We start from the raw sequence: 18,211 nt of genomic DNA, 5'->3' as shown, positions 1-18,211 counted from the left end.
AACAATGACTGTGGAAACATTTCTGATTACACATCCCTATAACTACTCAGTGGTGCTTGGTTGCACTTGAACAATCCCTGAGTGTTAAACGAACACGGCCCTCAACCAGCACCAGTTCATGTTAAAAATATGAATGACGCCTCAAATCGTGGCTTGTTGAGAAAAGTTGTGCTATTGCTTTTCTAAGCATTTCGCCTGGTGGAAGAGAAACGACTGAACTCAAGGAAAATTAAAATTTTCAATCAATTTATTATGCGTGTCTGTGTAGTGTTTATTTTAGTCCATAGGTGGTGTTGTGAAGGATTCCCCAATCCTTGAAAGCGGAGGGACGTCATCTGGGATTTCTATTATATTGATATATAATCACAACATTTTTGGCCAAATTGTGCCACCTTTCAAACAAGCACAGCAAACCTAGAGAATATATATATATATTAGGGGTGTAACGATACCCTTGTGTCATGATTCGATACATATCACGATACGATATTATTGCGATACTCCAAGACATATGATAAAAGGTTAACAATAAATTTACTGTTGAATAAAATGCTAAATTTGCTATTACATTGTGGGTGTACATGAATAGGCTTGGATTTGGTGCTGGTAACCCAATGCACACTCACAATTTGTATCAAATTTTAATTTCATTGATTTTTTTTCCCCTCAAATCATGTAGCCCTACCCAGTATGCAACCATATAGAGCAGCAATGCCCTAGCAACCACCCATAACACCGTAGCAACATCATAGCAATGTGCTAACAAATACTCTAAATACCTGCAATTTCCTGGAAGATCTGAAGTTCTTTCTAACCTCTTCAAGGTATGAAATTCAAGTTCTGACAAGTTTACAAAGTCTGACAAATATCTAATTTTCTAACCACTGTTGATAGTTTCCTGCAGGAATTACAATCCCAAAGGAATTTAAACCTATCCCTGGATGGAAGAAACAATCTTATCTTATAAGTATTTGGGTTACATTGACCATGCATATGTATAATGTAGTGTTACAGTTGCTATTGTTACAAGCGCTATTGTCCTACAAATGAACACGAGGGTCACAAACCTGATATCTGATTTCATCACGTCTCTCTGTGCAGAGTGAGTCACTGAGGACGGATCGTAGAGCAAACCATAATTAAAAAGCAACAGAGTCAGTTGTGTCTGTCTCTATGACAACAATAATGTGGATACGTGATGGATCGGTGTTGAAAGCCAGACACTCTCCAAATCCCTGCAGCCTCTGCCTTCCCCTTTTCCCACTGAACCACGGCGAAACCAAACTAGGCCAGAGTGACTGTCACACTAGTTAAGGGTTTCCTTCAGTGATGAGCTGAATGTTGTGGATAACAAAGCCTAAAGCCAAAGTTCTACTGCAAAGTGGTTTTTCGTTCTTCGCTTAGGGACAAAATACGTCACATTTATTTACAAAGTAAATTATACAATAGACTGATTTAAAGCAAGCAGCTTTACAGTAATAAACATGAAAGTGTCGCTTTCAATTACAATTACAACTTAATTCTTTGCTATAAAGCGTCTCTCCAGTGTGTTCATGTTTTTACTCGCATCTGACCTCGATGGACTAAACAGAAGAAATGAAACAGAGAAGAGTTGCACATCAAAGAAGGCGGAGCCTCAGAGCCACACCCACCTATTGTGTCATCACTTTTTCAAGTTCGCTTTGGCAAACAGTTTCGAACTCTCGAAATTAACTCCAAACGAACCTCGTTTTGGCCTGATTTTGTTTGAAATGACGTCACACCAGTTTGATTTTCGATTTCGCTAGAAGTATATCAGGGCGTTTAAGAGTTAAACTGAGCAGATGGAGACAGGTGGAAAGTGCCCCCTTCTTCCAGCATTAGTGAGTTTCGGTGCCAGTGTTGATGTGCTATGATTAAGATCCAGTAACTAGAGCTGCCAGTATGCCTGCTGCCAGTCTGACCTCAACTGTTACTTACCCGGTAAAAGGCCGTCGTCAGGGGCAGCAATGCGGCGGCCACAGTGTATTCCTCTGAGCTGGAGCAGTCCTGGAGTAAACAGAGAGACAAGGAGATGTTAGACGATATCACTGAAGCACATAAGCTGATGATAAAATGAGCTTTGGCCAATTGTGCCTAAAACATGACATCACTTGCTATTTTCTCATGTTATTAGGTATGTCAAAGTATTGGTTGCATGTCCATAAATCACAATTTTTCTTTAATAAATAAACATGTACATATGGGCAAAGAAGTCAAGCGTATTTAAAAGAAGTTTGGCTTCCATTCAGTCGGATTTGTATGCTTTCGAGCTGTTTTCATGCATGTGCTTTTAATATTTTACATAATCTTGCCTCCGACACAGTTTTCCGGCTGTTCCAATTTTCAATTTAGAAGTCATTTCATATTTTAAATTCTTAACTGAAATGACATCGTCCCACTTAAACTGAACAAAGCTATTAAATCAAAACTTGGGTTGTTGCATAAAAAGATCAACTGGTGTGGGAGTGACATATTATATTTTATGAGGATCCTGGAAATAGTCAAAGCCAGATGACTGCTTTTTAATGAAAAAATAGCTATTGGTTTTATAGCTCCATGAAATGTCCCTGACTCATGATTTGTTGTGTGTGATGATGTGGCACTGCAAAAGTCAGTTAAATAGATGAAGACACATTTATTTATCAAGATTTGTCACTTATATAAGTTCTATATTGTCTTATATAGGAATGAAGATGTTGTAAGCAGTGTCAGGATTATATTTCAATACAAAAACCAGCCACCACCTCTGCTCTCTATCCTGGCATACACATCTAAATGTAAAGACAGCAGTAAATCTAAAACATCGGTTCCTGCACAGATCTCACATGCCCCCCCCCCCAAGTCAGAAGAACCCTATCAGAAGTTTGCCAAAACAGTAATGTGGTACAACCAACATAAAAAAAAAAAAAGGAAAACAACAACAACAGGGAATTACATAACAGAGGGGGTCAATATGTCTTTTTTAAAATATCATATAATTTGACCTTTTTATGACAGGGCTCCACAAGGATAGTTTAGAAGTTTAATCCATATTTAATTTATACAATGAAGACTATAGGCCCTATTTTAATGATCTAAGCACATGGTCTAAAACGCAGGGCGCAAGTTCACTTAGGTCGTGTCCGAATCCACTTTTGCTAGTTTATCGACGGGTCGGTGCACCAGGCGCATGGTCTAAAAGGGTTGTCCCTATTCTCATAATGAGTAATGGGTGTGTTATGGGCTTTACGTGCTTTAAGCCAATCAGAGTCTCGTCTCCCATTCCCTTTAAATGCCAGTTGCGCTCGCGCCATGGCGGATTCGCTATTTACTTGCCGCAATTTGATAGTGGAAAGACCGAACGCGTCTCCAGAGCGCAAACGGATCTGCTCCTGCGCGAGGTAAAAGTGTGCAAGCAGACCATCTATAGGACAAGCTGGATTCCACCATATCTTTATGTACACAATAATAATCTTTTACATTGTAATCCTTTTATTTTAAATATTTGGCATGTTTGTGTGCTGCTGTGCGTCCCTGTGTGTTGTCCCCTCTGCTTGAGTGTGCGCGTGTTGTGGACCCGCCTATAGGCGCACATTACTAACGCGCTCATTAAATAAAAAAATTACCATTGACCAACTGAAACCTGGTCTAAAGTCAATGGCGCAGTCTATTTCTGTTGCCTCAAAATAGCAACGCGCCAACAATGCGCCAGAACACACCTCGTTTTCTGACCAGCACCCCATGGGCGCAAATGCATTTGCTATTTAAACAACGTGGCGCAGGACGTGAAAATGATAACTGTGTCGGACTGAAACTAGCAAAAAACACTTGCGTCGCGCTTGGCGCTGCACTGCGCCGGGTGTAAGATAGGGCCCTATGCAGTGTTATTTTACATTTGATTACTTTATTCAATTTCTGTACCTGAAAACTACTGCTAGACAATGTGATGTGGTGTGGAAAATGTATGAATAATATGCAATGATATAATTGTTTTTAGTTTTTACCATATATAAAAACAATTTTTATTGTGGACACTCTTACTGTGTATGTCATTGACCCATTACACTGATCTTCTTTAACACGTATTCAGCTCAGTATGTACAGTAAGCACACACATACACACATACTTTGTACAGGCCAGTAATCAGACATGTCACTCATGGAGTGAATTATTGTGTCACCGAGAGACTTCAGGAAAGGTCAGAAGAGTGTTGTTTGTCTTCATCTTTACTCATTCAGGCATAAGGGAGGATGTTGAGTGACTGTGACTCACCACAAACTATACGTGCTGCTGCACAAGTGTGAGCAGTTTGAATGGAAGTCAGTGGAAGAGCACATGGAATGTGACACGTCGGTCCCTATAGTTCAGTCTGCTACGGGATCTGCAGTCATATGATGTGACTCACTTGCATCCTGTTTTACTGCCATTTAGGCAATGTGTCAACTTCCTGTAAACCAAAACCTTTATCTTGATTGCTTTCTAGGAATGGCTTTGTTTTAGAAGTCCAAATGCAGACTTTGTGCACATGACAAAATTGCTTCTCTGTAAAACAGAAGTTGTGGTCAACCTAATTTAATTGTTTAAAAAAAGCATGCTATTAATGTTGTAACACTCATGCTTAGTGTTAGGGTTTTGAACCTTAAAGTGACCATGAAATCTCAATTGACCATTTCTATTTTTTATGGAATATTGCAGTATTTATTATACATGATTTATCATGTGCACATCGTAAAAATAAAATAAAACACATGTGCCCTTTAGTCAAAATAACTTCCCCTCCCTCTTGCAGCGACATCTCTTCTCTTCTCTGATGATGTGGTTACTGACGCGAGGACGGGAAAACCTGTCACTCACATGAGATCCACCAATAGCAAACCACAGCCACCCAACCATCAAATCAATTCCCCCCCGGACAAAATCGAGACCCGCCCTGAATTTTTTCTAGTTTGAGAAGCCGTTTCACTCGCATATACATCACAATAGGGTAGAAAAGATTATTGCAACTTCAGTTTCATGCTGACTATAAACTTGAGGTAAGTACATGAATGATACATTATCAGTCAAAAGTTTGGAATAATTGCGGAATAATTGGAAAATCTAAACCAGCATATTAGATTGATTTCTGAAGGAACATGTGATGATGCTAAAAATCCAGCTTTGCATCACAGGAATAAATTACATTTTAAAATATTTTCAAACAGAAAGAGTTATTTAAAATTATTAATCTTAATTATTACAAACTTTTTCTTTTTTTTTTTTACAGCAGTGTACCTCAAATGTAGCATGTTGAGGACGGATGTACTTTTCCCAAGCAAACAAACTTACAATTTATGCTTGGCAGATGGAAAAACTGTAAAAATAAAAAAATAAATAAAACACACTCTGGCATTTAAAGAGGGACCAGAGCCATATCTAGAGACCAAGATATCATAGAGACTCAGGGTTGGGCTCTTTTCATTTGAAACGGAAAGGAACGAGCCAGAACACCCAAGCAACCTCTTAGCAACCAGACAGAACACCTTAGCAACCATCCACAGCATCCTAGAAGTGTGGTTACTTTTATACAGGCAAGCACTACTTTTAGTTACTTTTATTGCAATAATGTATCCTATCTCAATTGTTTATTAAAGGGATAGTTCAACCAAAAATAAAAATGTTATCATCATCATTTACTTAACCTCAATTTCTTCCAAACTTGTATGAAGTTTCTTCTTCTGTTGAACACAAAAGAATATATTTTATGAAATGTTGGTTACCAGACAGTTGACGGTAGCCATTGATTTCCATAGTATTTTTTTAAGTCAATGGCTACCGTCAACTGTTTGATTGGCAACATTCTTTACAATATCTTCTTTTGTGTTGTACAGAAGACAGAAACTCATACAGGTTTGGAACAACAAGAGGGTGTGTAAATGATGACACAATTTTCATTTTTGGGCAAACTATCCCTTTAAACCAATGAGGCTGAGCCAAACTGGAATCCTGTGGCCTCCTCCTGTTTACCTGGCCTCATGGGAAGGTGTCCTAAAGAAGCTGCACTTGTTCAACATGGGAATGATGCACTTCACAACTTCCCAGCACATTTATTTCTGCAGCTTTCACAGAGCATTGCGTAAGTTCATCTGACTGCAAAGTCAGATATCACTCACTGAATGCTCTTTTTCCAAGAAAAAGAATTTAGCACAGTGGGTCTCCTGCTCTCGAGTTCACATCGAGCGGTGGCAAAACAACTGCAGACAAATGAGGAAAAGAAATGAAATCAGCAGGTGGTTCACCTAGACTTATATAAAAAAATTGATGGTGTGAGACCCCAGTGTGCCTTGCAAACGATTATCACAGGACTCATTTGAATGAGCAGATAACAAGTTTACTTTAAAGGAATCGCTCACACAGAAACTGTTGTGGGCGCTTGAGAGAACTTCGCTATATGTGCTATACGTAATTTCTGCGGAACTGTTACTAGTATCTGATTTCACAAATAGTTTGTTTTTGAATGTAAAAATGTCGACACAATGTAACATACTTGCTCTGCCACTCGATTTGGAAGAAGAGATGTGCTTGTTGTTGTCATCTGTTATTGTTGTACAAGCGTTTCTGATTGTGTAGGAAATCATAGTAAAATAGGCCTATATCATTTGGACTTATATATCAGTATATATGTATATTAGGAATCTTGATATTTTTTTTTTTTTTTACATAACTGTTTGATAATAATAATAAACGTTTCTAGAGCAGCAAATCATAATTTTTGAATGATTTCTGTCATGTGACAGAAGACTTGAGTAATGATTCTGAAAATTCAGCTTTGCATCACAGGAATATATATTTTTAATATATTAAAATAGAAAACAGTTACTTTAAATAATAATAATGTAATGATATTTCACAATATTACTGTTTTTGTTGTTGTTGGTTTTTTTGTTGTATTTTTAATCAAATAAATACAGCCTTGGTGAGCATAAGAGACTTCTTACATAAAACATAAAAAAATCGTACCGATCCCACACTTTTGAACGGCAGAGTGTTTATATACATAATATTCTTTAAACATATATAATAAATAGAATAAGTAAGTGGTTCATCTCCTTGTATGTGTCATTAACTTAGCTTAACTTAACGTAAGAAGCACACATGAAACATTGTGCTTCTGCGCTCCACAGGCAAAATAAATTCATGTGGGTTTCAAATGACATGCGGTGGGTAGATGATGAAAAGACTTGAGGATTTCCATGTGAACTATTGACTTAATTGAATGATTACAGAGCACCTTCGGCAAAGGCTGCTTTACACCTTTCAAAAAGGTTCAAAACGCCTGCAGAATGGATGTGCAAAGCTCTGATCTACTTCCCTTCACCCCCAGCACAGCATAAAACAAATGTGTGACTGACAGGCTGAGTAAGTGTTTGCAAGGGCCCCCTGCCGATAAAGCTGGCCCATAACCCTGCGGCTCAGGAAATGACTGGGATGCCATAGTGCATCTCCACTTCAGAGCATGCCAGACCTCTGCACCAGAACCAGACACAGCTGGACACAGCAGAAGAAAACAAGATTCTGGAAATTAGGCTTATTAATGGTCTTGTTATGAGCTTGTTTTAAACATGATAAGGTCTATCATTTATAGCCCGGCGAGATACTGTAAGTACAAGTTCAAGAGCACTGACTCCGGCACCATTCTTTCGTCTAAAGTTGAACCAGGAGCATCAACAGCAAACACCCGAAGAATGCACAACAAATATTTGTTAACAGCTCTCTGATTTTCCGAGAAGTTGCATAAAATCAGGCTAGCTCCACTGGGATCGCGAGTTTTGCGAAGGAGGGATGTGGTACCACGGCTCTGTCACACAAACCGGCCGATCTCAAACAGATGGACCCGCAGTCCAGACGCCTGAGATCATACGCATGTTTTGACGAAAACTAAATTGTCTACATATTATAACAAACAATAAAAATGTCATCTAGCATTTAAATAAAAGCAATGAGATGATTCAGGGAAGTAGGAATGTATGTCACAAGTGTGTTTTCTTGTTTGCTACGATCACAATACAAATGGAATGCACACAGTTTTTAAGTATTTCCATATCCTGATGCGTTCCTTCACAGATATTTAAAAACAAATCAGACTTTAAACCTTTTAAAGAATTTATCTGATTAATCATCACTTATCCTGATGCTTTTCTTCGTGATTATTACAAAATAAATATAACTTGGTTTTTTTTACCTTTAAATTGAATTAATCTGATTCATTTATTAATAATTAATAGCCTAAATCTAACATTTTTGATAAGTGCATGTTTTTTGGAAACGATACCATTAACGCCTACATGTAAACTACAAAAATGTGCATTTGTGCTAAATACAGGTGTAAACGGGGTCTAAAGCGTTTTGAGCTTGTCCACTGTCGACCACTCATTCGACCGGATTGCTTTCATAGTGTAAACGCTCATGTGGTCGAAAAAGAACACAAAAGACGGCTTACTCTCCGCCTACTGACCTGATGGCGAAACATAATAGGAAGCGCACTAGCCAGACGGGATTTAAACTGTCGGCTGGAGACCAAAGTTTGGTGTGAAGACGAAAAACGTACCACAATGTTCTCAAACATTCCTGATTTCAAACACACACTCACAGTGTTCGCTGAAGTCTTGTGGCTGTCAGAGCAGAAACGAAAGCTTCCGTTCATATAAAGTACTTGGTGTGACTAAACTAAAACATTGAACTAGGTGGCGTTATAATCAACTACACATCTTAATTATTGATGTTCACTTTGCAGTGTAGAACATTTAGTTCCTAAAGTTCAATTTTCAGTAACATTATCGATTTATGAGGTGTGAGAACAAAATTCAAACTACATTGGACACTGACACTAAATTTGCCACATTGATATTGTTATTGAACTGAATCAACACTGAACTGACTCGAGCTGAATAATGACACTACTGTCATAATTGAACTTGTTTAGTAATTGATGAACTTTGCAACATTGACACTGTTATTGAACTGAATTTAAAACTTTTAACTAAATTAAGATGAAACTTTTCTTCTGTAGAGTAATAATAATAATGAATTTGTTTCATAAGAGATGAATTTTCCAACATTTAAATGTTTCCTGTTTTATTAATGCGAAGCTGCTTTGTATTGTTTACTGTAAAAAATAAATGTGACTTGACTTAAAGGGAACATTCTAGTTTGTTGCATCACTCGCAGTCGGAACAAAGAATTAAAACAAGCGTGTGACACAATTTCACTGAAGCATTTTAACATCCGTGTGCATGTGTATGTGCGATTATGTCTCCAGCTATTCTTAGTGCAGATGTAGTAACAAAAAACATAACTTCAATAATCACTGGCGTCACTGCTGTCTGTTGTAGCTCTTCGTCGAAGGCACAGTTTAATATGAAAGCAATTAGGGTGTCCAGGCAATCTGCTATTTTTGTTTGTCTTACAGCTCATCTGAGACAAATCCATTGACCTCGGCGCCACACATGAGACAGAGTCATGATGACAAACTATCCCGAAAATGTGGAGCTCTTTTATAACACTTGTTGCCTTTGCACAATATAGCAGTGCAAAGAGCAGCGCTACATTACCATGAAATGCAACAGGACAGTTACAAAATTCTTGCGATGCTTTCCCTGATCTTGTGAGCAAGGTTATCAAATACCTAGGCTATAAACTCACATTTATTTGCTCTGTAATGCAAGTTTTGTTCCTCGAAAACACGCATACCTATCAGGAACCTAAAATGTATGTGAGCTCCCCAACAAATCACAAATTCCAAGGAGACCTAAAAGATTTATGTCCTACTTAAAACAAAAAAAAGTTTCCAACGGTACGGTAGTAACAACATCGATATGATCTCTGCTATTTCCGATGAGAAGGAGAAAATTCCTCATAAAGTCTCTAAAAACTGAGTAACACTTTATTTTACAGTGACATACACTTCGTGTAGACTGTCAGTCCAAGTTCGATATTTGTGTACATCCGGTTGGAATCCGATTATATTTAGCAAATGTGAACGGCAAAAAAAAAATCAGTTTTTACAAATCAGTTTTGAGCTACATTCATATGTGCTTTGAAATCAAAGCGCATTTCTGGAAATTCGTTTCAGTCTGACTGTTTTAATGGGATTTAGTGTGGTTGATGTCACTTTCTAACGCCACGTACAACTTAAACATGTCAGATGTTTTTATAGGAAACATGCTGAAAGTCACGGCAGACACAAGATCTTGTGCAAAAATGTAATCACTTGATGTAAATAACATCACGACGTTTATTTCCATCAAGAGCTGCATCAGTTTTTAGTGAAGATCTTATATTGACAATGCAAGAGTCCAGCACTCTGTAAAGTCTCCTCCAGCACTTCCCAAAGACTTTCAATGAATTTAAGCTCTGGACTCGTGTGTGAAAATGATTCTTCATGCTCCTCACAACCATTCTTTCACAGTTTGAGCCTGATGAATCTTGACATTGTCATCCTGGAATATGGCCATGATGTGTCTTCCTACATAGTTATGGTTAGAAGAACTGTTGCCAAACATATAACATGCTAGAAACATAATAATCACTGCAATAATGATCCAATCATAGACTCTTAAGCATTTGCTTAAATCCAAACAGCAACTTTTTTTGTCCGGGCAGTGTCTTGCACTGTATTATAGTAGAATAAGTGGCTCATTTCCTTGTCTGTGTCATGGCGCATCATTAACTTTACATTAACTTTCATTAACAATAACTGTGTTGAATTAAAAAAAAAAACAGAAACAACACTGTGATTCTGCGCACCGCAGGCAATTTATTTCTAGCAGGTTTAGAAGAGGAGATCAATGACAATCACACACATGGACTGTCCATATGCTGCTTACCTTCTCCGTTGTTATTCAGACTTCTACATAATATAGCTTGTCACTTTCATCCCTGTTTCATGTCAAGTTGTTGCCTGTGGTGCCAAACAACCTTTGCCCTTGACACGGTCTCTGGAGGGAAGTCTACATGAAAACACTCCTGCTTGGGCCCAGCATGCTTGTTTCTGTCTCTCATCTTGATTAACAGATATCATAGCTCTGATAGCACATGCATTTCATCTTTTGAAAGCTGCTCCACATATGTATCTCATCTCTCAATGGAAAACAATACATTACAGACCTACGTACAGCTTAGCTATCAGATGACAACTATACAAAAATATTTCTCTCCATTGGTTTTGAACTTTTATATATATATATATATATATACACACATGTACAAAACTTTATTTGTCTAACAACCCCACTCTTCTCGTCTGCAGATGTTGACATCCATGGCCCAAGCTGGTCTGTATTATTTTGACGAAAGTATGCTGGGAATGTCCAGTGACTCTATAAAAGTCGCTTGCTTTTTAAACAGCACAGCATCATTAAAATCCCCCCTAACCACACCGACGTGAAGTTGTAAAACACAAGGAACTACCAGCGGGACCCTACTCTGCTCTGAGATTAATGGCAATGTGACAAGTTTATAAAGGAATGTGATGGACTAACACACAATAAGTCATGAAGCACCATGACAAGAAAGAGACATAGCTACGCAAAACTCAAGCAACTTCACATAAATCAAGCGAACCTCTTACAGGAAGCTGCAGACCTATAGATCAGTGAGCTGTTCTAAATTGTGACAAACAATAATACCTTTCTGAATAAAAGCAATATTATTTCCTTTAGTGTAATAAAAAAGTGTAATAAGTCATGCTGGCTATATGCAGGCTGAAATATTCTGAAAAAATCTGGAACTTTCAAACTAAAAGGTTCATTTCGATTTGCCTTGTCAGAGATGTTTGTTTAACACTAAATCTGCTGTTCCCTTTCTAAAAAGACTCCAGACATTGCATTTAATTAATATCCTACTTTACGTCATAGATCCTATCAGGAGGCCCCGTCGGCAGTATTTTAAAGGGAGAACAAAGAGCTGCTGATTTTCCCTAAATGGCAGTTTGTGGTTTACACTTAATATACATTTTAAGAGACTCTTTCCACGACACGCATTACATTCCTCATCCCCCATTAACCTGCATTTTAACTCTATCCATCCATCCACTAAAAATGAATAAAATATTTAAAAATATAATATTTTTACAAAAATTAAAAGAAGTTTCATTACCTTTAAAACTCTTTCGTGAATATTTATTTCAAATTAAAGTAATGTTTAACGCTGCCCTGAATAAATGTTGCAGCATTCCTGCATTCCTATATTCTGCCAGGACAAATCGAATGACTTGATTAATGTTTTTTTTCTTTTAGGTCGCTGCCTGTGGTAATAAATTCTGCTAACATTGATGCCCACCTGTAGAGCGCAGTTCATCATGCGGATGATATGATCAAACTGCTGGTGGTCCAGAATGGCACGGTTCTGCTGGACGTGGTGGCTGAGCTCGTCGGTCAGGCACTGGCGTGCTGCTTTGCCTTTCAGGGCCCGAAGAGCCGCAGGGAGTGTCTGAAGAAACAGCAGAGTCAAGGCATTACTAAAACATATGCTTTGTAAGTGCGTACCATTCACCTAAACCAGACTGGGCCGCCCTCATCTGGACGCAGAAGTGTTTCGCTTCAATACATGCATGCAAAAAGGCCGCGATCATTCCAGCTAAATCCAGCCAGTTGACCTCTGACCCATAGTTAAAATTCCAGAACGGTTGTTATTGATGAGATTTTACGTCTAGACGAAGGCAGCACCCTCCGCTCAGGTTTACTCGGGCTGAGGTTGTGTGGAGGTGATGTCTTTACTGGCACAGAGAAGCCGTTAAGCTGCAAGCACAACATTTTTACAACTGTAAAGGGATGCAAGCTTGCATTGTATAACCTACCATTTAAACTCAATGTGTGCAGGTAGCTGGCTACCATTCCAATGCAAACACACTGGGGATTGATCTCAAATGATGGCAGGCTCCAAACATCCCCAGTGAGCAAATTTCCTTTGCTACAGGTAATTTGCTCAAAGTTATTTAGACTAAAAATACGTTAAGATGCTTTAGACAAACACCAGTCGTGGTTAATGTTAGAATAATATTAGTATTAGTGATAAGGACAGGGAAATTAGAAGAATATGTGTGACTGTTTGTTCACCCCTTTCCTCCTACGTTTGTACGACTTGCAGCTGGAGAGCTTTGCTTATCGTGCTACGAATGGCATCACTAATGCGAGCTAATCTGCATGCTGTCTTTTTCCAGATGTACAAGTGAATGTGTGGGTTTAATCCTTCTGTCATCACAGAAATTATTGCATCACCTTCTCGGTCTCCAGAGTCTTGTTGTCGAAGATGAAGCCGATGCACGTCCGGACCACCTCCAGTCTACGAGCGCTGTTAAACACCGAGCTGGCCTTACCCAGGATAGATACTGCATACAAGAGAAGAACCATTAACAAATGAAGAGGCCATGTGTTGTTATGCTCAACACAGAGCAGAGTGCCTATAAACGCCGTAACTGTGATAAAAATCACTGAAACACCATCTTAAGTGGCTTGTTGCGATTAAAACAGTTCAAAGGCAAAATAAAAGACACCAATGTAAGTCAACAAGTAAGTACTGATTTAATCCGCTTATATAAGCAAAATAACCCCGTTCAGGATGATAAAAGATCCTCTGCTTTGCAAACAGGATTGTGATCACCCTGTCAAGATTTATTTTGCTTACTAAGTTAAGTTAAGTCACCTTCATTTATAAAGCGCTTTTAACAATACAGATTGTTTCAAAGCAGCTTTACTGTGATAATAGGAAATTATTGCAACAAAGATTGTTTTGGCTGTATAGCAGCTCTAGAAGAAAGTCATTGTCTAGCTTTTTCATTGTAAAAATCATTAGATATTAACTTAGGGGCCGCTTACAGCACATCAACAGAACACTTTTAATGCGTTCTGGCTGTTCATTTACACGACAACAGCGTTTTGGTGGCTTGAGATGATCAGTGACTGTACATTATGCTTATTACATAACTAAATCAGAGGTTTACAACATTTTTTAACTGCCAAACACTAAATCAGGGTTCCTAAAATCCAGCCCTGGAGGACCACTGCCCTGTGCAGTCAGTCAAGGTCCTCAGAGATACTAGAAACATACGGGAAGGGGAGTTTGATCAGGGTTTGAGTTGCAGTGGCCCAAACATTTTAAGTCTTAAATTTCTCTTTTTTTATAATAATGTTCTGTCTTCATTATTTTCAATCAAAATTAAACTTCCGTTTCATGCTGACCAAAGTTAACCTGTCAAATTCATTTCACAAGATCTTATTATCTTATCTTATCTTATATATACCTCCGTTCAAATGTTTGGGATCTGTAAGATTTTTAATGTCTCTTAAAAAAAAGTCTCTTATGCTCATCAAGGTTGTATTTATTTGATTAAAAATACAACAACAACAAAAAACAAAACAAAAAAACAGTAATGTTGTGAAATATTATTACAATTTAAAATGACTGTTTTCTATTTAAATATATTTTAAAATCAAATTTATTCCTGTGATGCAAAGCTGAATTGTCAGCATCATTACTCCAGTCTTCAGTGTCACATGATCCTTCAGAAATCATTCTAATATGCTGACTATCAGTGTTGAATAACAATAATTTTCAATGTTTTTGTGGGAAACATGAAAAAATTTGAAAAAATTTCGGGTAAGATAAAAAAATAAAAAAATAAAAATTTATTCAGCAAGGATGAAAAATAACAGATTTAAAATAAATGCTGTTCTTCTGAACTTTCTATTTATCAAAGAATAAAATGTATCACGGTTTCCAGAAAAATATTAAGCAGCAAAAACTGTCTTAAACATTGATAATAAAAACCACTATTAATATGAAAGCACCAATAATGATAAGTGATAAGTGATAATAAGTGATAATATTATATATAGTGTATATATATGACCCTATCACTCACCCACAGGGGGTCCGGCGGGCACCACACACTTCCTCTCTGGACGGGTACTGATGGGGGCGGTGTGGTGTTTGGCCAGGCCCTCCTGTATCAACTCCTCCACCCTCTCCTCCTCCAACAAGGGAAAGGGCACCACGTGCACCCGCAGGTGCGAGCCCTCGCTGGGACGAGGCACTTTCTGGAAGGCCATGTGGGGGTTCGGGTTCTCCTACAGAATGCATGACAACACAACTGTTGAAATTCAGGATTTCAGGATTTAGAGATGTTTTCTGGATCAGTGGCTTATTGTTTAAAATTTGGAAAAAATTCCCCATCACTCATCAAGAGCATAACTCTGAACACTACTGTGAGTGCTAATGTGCTATTCGCAGTCATTTATGTTTACTTTATTCTGTGAGAGAAAGTTTCCAATAACAGGAGAATAATCAAGATAAACTGGTAATGTGACCTCAACGTGGCCGCCCACTTGAGGTGACCCGATGTCACCTGAGTGTACATCATTTACAACACTTATGTAAAACTTTTTAATGAGGAAAAAAATTACAGAGTGCCCCTTTAAAGAGGTCTTAGTTCTTATGCATCAAGTGTGTCAAGAGAGAAAACTTGGCAAAAACCAAAGAGCACATGAAAGGTCAACCTGAAGGACAGAGAATACAGTGGCAGCAACCACTGAAGTTTAAACACCTGACATGAGAGATGGCGTCATGTGCTTACGTTTTTGTAAAGTTGCTCCGACAGATCTCTCAAACGCTTCTGGAACTTGACCAGGTTCTCCTCTTCCTCCTTAAAGCGGTCTACATCTAAGGCCACCAGCTATAGAACAGAAACAGAGCAGTTTAATGTAGAAACCAATGAATCTGTGGTTACAAGAAATCAGTTTTTCCACCTGTAATTGATTTAACATTGCCCAGAACAATAGCTGGAATTTCACTCAGCTGAGTCACGCGTGTATTATCTTCCTCTTGTGGAATGATGTTACTTAGTAGGAGAGTAAATATTTGCTCTAACAATGATTCGATCCGATTACGGTTGTTTACTGAATCGTGCCATACAGTACATGATGAAATGGACACAAATTTTTATTCTGATTCCATCTTGGTTTGTTTTTCTTACGTTATTCATTATTATTTTCAACAATATTCTGAAAACACAAATGCAATTAGAAAATGCATTTCAAATAGCCGGATGAAACAAAGTGTGGAATTGAGGAAGAGGCAACAAAATAACCAGTATCACTTTATTTTAACGTGACATATTTACCAGTTAAATATTCTTACTATAGTAATAACAGTAAATAATACATAATTACAAGCAACTAACTCTAAACCAAAACCTAACCCTACAGTCAGTACATTAAGTTAATTAATAAGACTTATGTAATTACAATGTAACAACGTGTAACATTAAAATAAAGGGTTACACTTTATTTGGTAACACTTTATTTTACAGAGTCCTTGTTACATTATGTTACATGTACTTACCATAGTAATAACAGTAAATTATGTAAGGGTTAATTAGGGGTGGGCGATATGGTAAAAATATCATATCACGATTTTTTTCAGGAAAATCACGATTAACGATTTTATCACGATTCTTTTTTATGTTGGTTTTACTATTTTGTGACTGAGCATTACAGCCAAACTAATGTCCATATTTTAAAAACAAAGCCTTAGGTAACAAAATATAAAATAAAAAAGAATGGCAGACGGGGCGAAGATAAAAAATACTTGTCATTATTTTCCTTGTTATTAAATATTAAGATCAAAGATACACATTACACACACAACTTAATATACAAATTAAATAAACAGTGCTTTGTTTTCAGCTACAGGTGTATATAACAGTAGCATTGAAGAAAGTAATTAAATGAACAAATATAAAAATAAAACAAAACATAGACTTCACTGTATAAATTATAAATTGATACTTATTAAAGCTACTATTAAAGTTATCAGTCAAGAGCAGTGAGTGATTTTCTCTTTGCATGTTGTTGTTTTATTAACAATAAAGGGATAGTTCTCCTAAAAAGTCAAATTGTCATAATTTACTCTCTCAAGTTGTTTTAAACTCGAATAAGTTTCTTTCTTCGGTTGAAAATAAAAGTTATTTGGAAGAATGTGACTTCCATAGTATATTTTTCTCCTATGGAAGTCAATGGGGACCAGCTACTGTTTGTATAGCCACATTCTTCAAAATATTAATATTAGAAAAATATTAGAAAATATTAGAAGGAAATTAATACAGGCTTGGAACAACATTATAGTGCGTAAATAATGAGATCATTTTTATTTTTGGGTGAACTATCCCTTTAAGGACAAACGGCAGCGTGTTTACTATTACTACTGTCTCTTTAAGAGCTGCACTCGACGCGTCTTTTATACACGCATTTGACAAGCAGATTTTCTCTCAATTTTCTCAAGTTTGCTTTCACTTTAGACATCACCGACTTTGTTTATGTAAACCTTGTGTGTATTTGACAGTATTAGCACAATAAGACTCGAAAGATAACTTAGACCAGTATCCAGGCGCTGGTAGCCAGGCTTTTAGTGCATGTGAGCTTCACATGTACGCGCTGAGAAACGCACACGTTAGAACAGCGCATCAGCACGCGAATTAAATGTTTAACCGACAAGGCATTAAAGCACATGCAAATTATGAACTTTTGTGAACTGTAGTGTCCCGTTCCGCTGCGTTAACATTTGATCTGAATATACGTCGCGTTGTTCAGTATGTTGGGACAGAGGCGCCAGAACAGCAACTGAGAATGCGCGATACTACGATATTTCTTCAAAAGCAGATCGTGGAGACATTTTAATCGTCCACGATAAAAAATCGTCATATCGCACACCCCTAGGGTTAATGCCCTTCGAGGTGTCCATTGTCAGGTATTAATGGACGACGGCGAGGCGTGAAGGCCATTAATACCTGACAATGGACACCTCGAAGGGCATTAACCCGCTTATACCATGGTCACTGGCCAAATAACACATTTTTAAAACATTAGTTTATATTTTAATTAGTTTTACAATCGAAATCTAAAGTTTTTACAAACAATAACTTGGTTTCCCTGGTTACGCCTGACGGTTTATTTAGCAACCGGAGATATTTATAGTCCGCTCAGCTCGTGGAACCCTTCAGTTTACTGCCTGTTGCTATGGTTACTCCCAGCTGATGTAGCCAGCGCATTTATTTATTAATTTCGAACGGTAAACAGTCAGTTTCACCAGAACTCCTTTACTAGGTGTCCTCTATCACTTTTTAATGGACACCCTGCAGCCAATCAGAATCGAGTATTCACCCAGACCATGGTATAAGCA

At 37.7% G+C, this 18,211-nt stretch overlaps 1 protein-coding gene across 2 annotated transcripts in view; it reads right to left on the bottom strand.

The window, feature by feature from the left end:
* The window catches only part of sbf2 (SET binding factor 2), a 132,719-nt gene that overhangs the window by 47,511 nt on the left and 66,997 nt on the right, over window positions 1-18,211 (bottom strand). For both annotated transcript variants that reach the window (XM_082161344.1, XM_082161345.1), the window contains exons 13-17: window positions 15,609-15,707; window positions 14,898-15,102; window positions 13,255-13,364; window positions 12,317-12,466; window positions 1,960-2,028 (exon numbers count right to left, since the gene is read on the bottom strand). In XM_082161344.1, coding sequence (XP_082017470.1) covers window positions 1,960-2,028; window positions 12,317-12,466; window positions 13,255-13,364; window positions 14,898-15,102; window positions 15,609-15,707 — 633 coding nt within the window. The remainder of the gene's footprint in view (window positions 1-1,959; window positions 2,029-12,316; window positions 12,467-13,254; window positions 13,365-14,897; window positions 15,103-15,608; window positions 15,708-18,211) is intronic.

The sequence above is a fragment of the Leuciscus leuciscus genome, assembly GCF_965113295.1.
Source record: "Leuciscus leuciscus genome assembly, chromosome: 2".
In the NCBI taxonomy this organism is placed as follows: Eukaryota; Metazoa; Chordata; class Actinopteri; order Cypriniformes; family Leuciscidae; genus Leuciscus; species Leuciscus leuciscus.
This window is presented reverse-complemented; position numbering and strand designations above follow the sequence as displayed.